Source organism: Juglans regia, chromosome 12 (assembly GCF_001411555.2).
Source record: "Juglans regia cultivar Chandler chromosome 12, Walnut 2.0, whole genome shotgun sequence".
NCBI lineage: Eukaryota > Viridiplantae > Streptophyta > Magnoliopsida > Fagales > Juglandaceae > Juglans > Juglans regia.
This window is the reverse complement of record NC_049912.1, coordinates 20,379,778-20,383,063: the sequence shown is the minus strand read 5'-3', so window position 1 is coordinate 20,383,063 and position 3,286 is coordinate 20,379,778. Positions and strand designations below refer to the sequence as shown.

Genomic DNA, 3,286 nt, shown 5'->3' with positions numbered 1-3,286 from the left:
ATGTCTATATATATATATATATATATATATATATATGTATATTGATTAATTAGTCCTAGCGGCCAGTTAAATTCGAATGATTTTATAATCTCTGTTCCGTGGCCACAAAGTCGATCGATGATCTGTTTTCCATCTTTCAAAATCGGTCATTGTCTCGAGTTAATATAACTTTAACAAAAATCAGTAGTACGACCGTCTTCACATTTGACTGGTTGGTCAGCCGTCGACCCAAACGCATCATTACCCTTTCCGACCAAGTTTTGGGCTTTCAAGCACTCTCCCTTCCAATCCGTGTTGAACACCACTGCTAAGATGGAGACAGCACATGCAATTTGAGCAGCCAAAAGCCCATAACAAAGACCCACAAACCCTAGCTTCCAAACAAAGGCTAAAACTACGGCCAGTGGCGCACCCACCAAGTAGAATGAATAAAAGTTGATCCCGGCACCGATCCCTGGCCTTGCGCTTCCTCTCAGAATCCCACAACTTGTTGTTTGTGGACAATTTCCCAACTCACAAAGTCCAATTATCGGTAGCACAGCCATGGTTAGCTCTAGAACCTCGCACTCTTTTGTGAACAATCTTCCCCATGCTTCTTTCCCTAGAGTGGTCCAAAACAAACCCACTAGAGAACTCACTAGGGCCAACCCTATCGCCACCTTTGTTGCCAGGCGGGCCCTCTCCGGCCGGTTTGCTCCCAGCTCGTTCCCTACACGAGTTGACACCGATGCGCTGAGTGCTGTTGGCAATGTGTACATGAGAGCCGTGGTTTGTATTACTATGGCCGATGTTGCGAGTGACACTCGAGGATTGTGGAGGTAACCTGCTAAAATTGTCATGAACTCGTACCACCACCACTCTAAACAAACAGCCAGACAACTTGGTATTGCAAATCGAAGCAGCACCCCCCATTCCTCCCCTGGTGAAGAAGAAAGTGGGAAAGATTGCTTTGAGAGTGGCATGTACAAAGGCTCTTCAGGGGTGCGAGTGTAGACAGTGTAACACAATAGGAAAAAAAGGATGTTGAAACTGGTTACAAAAGTCGAAATTGCTATTCCTTTTACCCCAAGACGGAGAGTGAAGGCCAAGAAGATGGTGATGGGAACGTGCAGAGTGACTCCTAATAAATTGCACCACATCAAAGGCCATGTTTTCCCTTTACTACGCAGGTAGATACGAAGAGGATGAATAAGGCTGTTAGCAATAAGATCCGGGATAGCAAAGCGGCAATATAGGCTAGCGATTCGGGTTATATCTGGGTTTTGGTGGAGGCTAAGCATGAGAGGTTCCAGGTTAATCCATAGCAAAGCGATGGAGAATGAAGCCAGAAGTAACATGAGAATTGTTCTGTGTAAAGTAAGGCATAGGATGGAGAAGTTTCGTGAGCCAAAGGCCTGGCTGCAAAGGGGCTCCATGCCCATGGCCAGCCCCGAGAGGACCGAGTAGCCGGTGATGTTGGTGAAGCCAATGGCTAAAGCCCCGCCGGCGAGCTCTAGGCTTCCCAGCCTTCCCAAGTACATGACTAAGATCATGTTTTTCAGATAGCCCACAAAGCTCATGGCCGCTACAGGGAAGCCTATGCCTGTCAGTCTCTTTAGCTCCTCCAGCACCTGATGTGAAGAAGATAAAAAAAAAAAACAAATGAAATTGTGTTAGAGAGAGATAGTACCGTGCATTAAATTTATTAGAACACTTTGTAGATGGCCAGGAATCGTAGATTAAGATTTTGTACCTCTGGCATTGTCGGGTACTTTTCAGGTGTCTCCGCCGCAACCATCTTTGTTTCTTTTTGCTTAAACTTGTGTTTTGGGTGTCTGAGCAATATGGAGATATTTCGAGGGGTTTATTTGATGGTGGGATCTCCTTTTGCTAACGCACTGTTGATCCCACGCACATATACACACAGCGAGAGAGAGAGAGAGAGAGAGAGAGCAAAGTGAGTGTCAGAAACGAGCTAGAGAGAAGAATTTATTGAGGGGCAGGAGATGGTGGGGTTTCACTTTTTTACAATACAAGTGCTGCATCCATATATTCGTATTTTGTATTTTATACGGTATCAGTACTTTTTACGTGTGAAATTCGTACTCTAATTTATAAGTGTTACGTACATACCTTTCACCGGATCCGCTACAAGAATATTTGATAGAGATCATGACAGATATGTTATAAAAGTATGTTTACATGTTAACTAGATTTAAAGAGATAACGTTATATATCTCTATTTTATAATAAAAAAATATTTTACAATCTAACATGATATATCAATTTGTAAATAGAAATTAATTAATCAAATAATGTAATTAAATAAAAAGTAATAATATATATGGATTTTGAAAACGATTGGCCATAAATCTAGAGCTGTACTGAGATACTGAGGCCGCGGGCATGCATGGTTGCCAAAGTACTACGTACATGACCCTACAGTACCCTACTTCTTTCGATATATCCGTTTCTTTGTTTTGTCATTTTCCGTAACTGATGAAACATAACGATCCACTTCCTCCTCTCAAAAATCATACACATACGTACGCTATGCTATCAGAATCTTTCTTCAACGTGAGGATCATATATATATATAAGATCGTATTATGGCATGCATCGACATGTCCTAGCTAGCTTGAAGATGAGGATCCAAATCTTTCCGGTCTAATTATATATATATATATATATATATATATATAAGTATGATTAAATTGGTACTAGCTAATTGCGCGCATGGTATTTACTAAAGTGTTTACTTGACATAATTTCATAATAAAATAACTCTTTTTCTATGCATCACTTGCACGCATACTGTTCATTGAGACGACAAATATTAATGGTTATAAAAATTTCCATATAAACGGGATGGATAAAGATCGTTATAAGCTAGCTAGACAGGTTTATATAAGATGATCGGCGTTGGGATCAGGGGCTGTGGGTACCGCAAGCTAGCCAGCTGCGCACGTACGTCGCCATCAGAGACTCGAAGTTTAAATTGTATTGGAAGCAAGAAGCTTTTTTGCACATGAGTTCCGAAGATTCCTTGGAATTAGCAGTCTCCACATGAACCACAAGAATATAGGACTACACACCAGCCAGTTTGGAATAGGAACCCACACACCCTGTCCATAAAAGTTACAACATCCAGCAATTCCTTTTCTCATCTTATATCATATGGTTATATATATATTTTTTTCTTTCATCATCTCGGCTTTGATTCAAGAAACAGTTCTCAGCTTGAAACACAGTACAAACACATAAGACATGCGCTCACAATAATAATAAACTCAGATCGATGGTTTTA

At 41.1% G+C, this 3,286-nt stretch overlaps 1 protein-coding gene across 1 annotated transcript; it reads right to left on the bottom strand.

Annotated features, from left to right (window-relative positions):
* Positions 1 to 65: 65 nt before the first annotated feature.
* On the bottom strand, positions 66 to 1,942 carry LOC108994746 (protein DETOXIFICATION 55). The gene is made up of 2 exons (XM_018970072.2): positions 1,733 to 1,942; positions 66 to 1,610 (listed from the first exon to the last, which is right to left on the bottom strand). The coding sequence occupies exons 1-2, from the start codon at positions 1,775 to 1,777 to the stop codon at positions 171 to 173; spliced, it is 1,485 nt and encodes a 494-aa protein (XP_018825617.1). The 5' UTR covers positions 1,778 to 1,942; the 3' UTR covers positions 66 to 170.
* Between the last annotated feature and the right edge of the window lie 1,344 nt (positions 1,943 to 3,286).

Bases quoted from the DNA above. Each gene is read 5' to 3' on its own strand.
- LOC108994746 (XM_018970072.2), bottom strand. From the start codon at position 1,777: ATGGTTGCGGCGGAGACACCTGAAAAGTACCCGACAATGCCAGAG. The intron at 1,611-1,732 runs GTACAAAATCTT...TCTTCACATCAG, and splicing joins AGTACCCGACAATGCCAGAG to GTGCTGGAGGAGCTAAAGAG.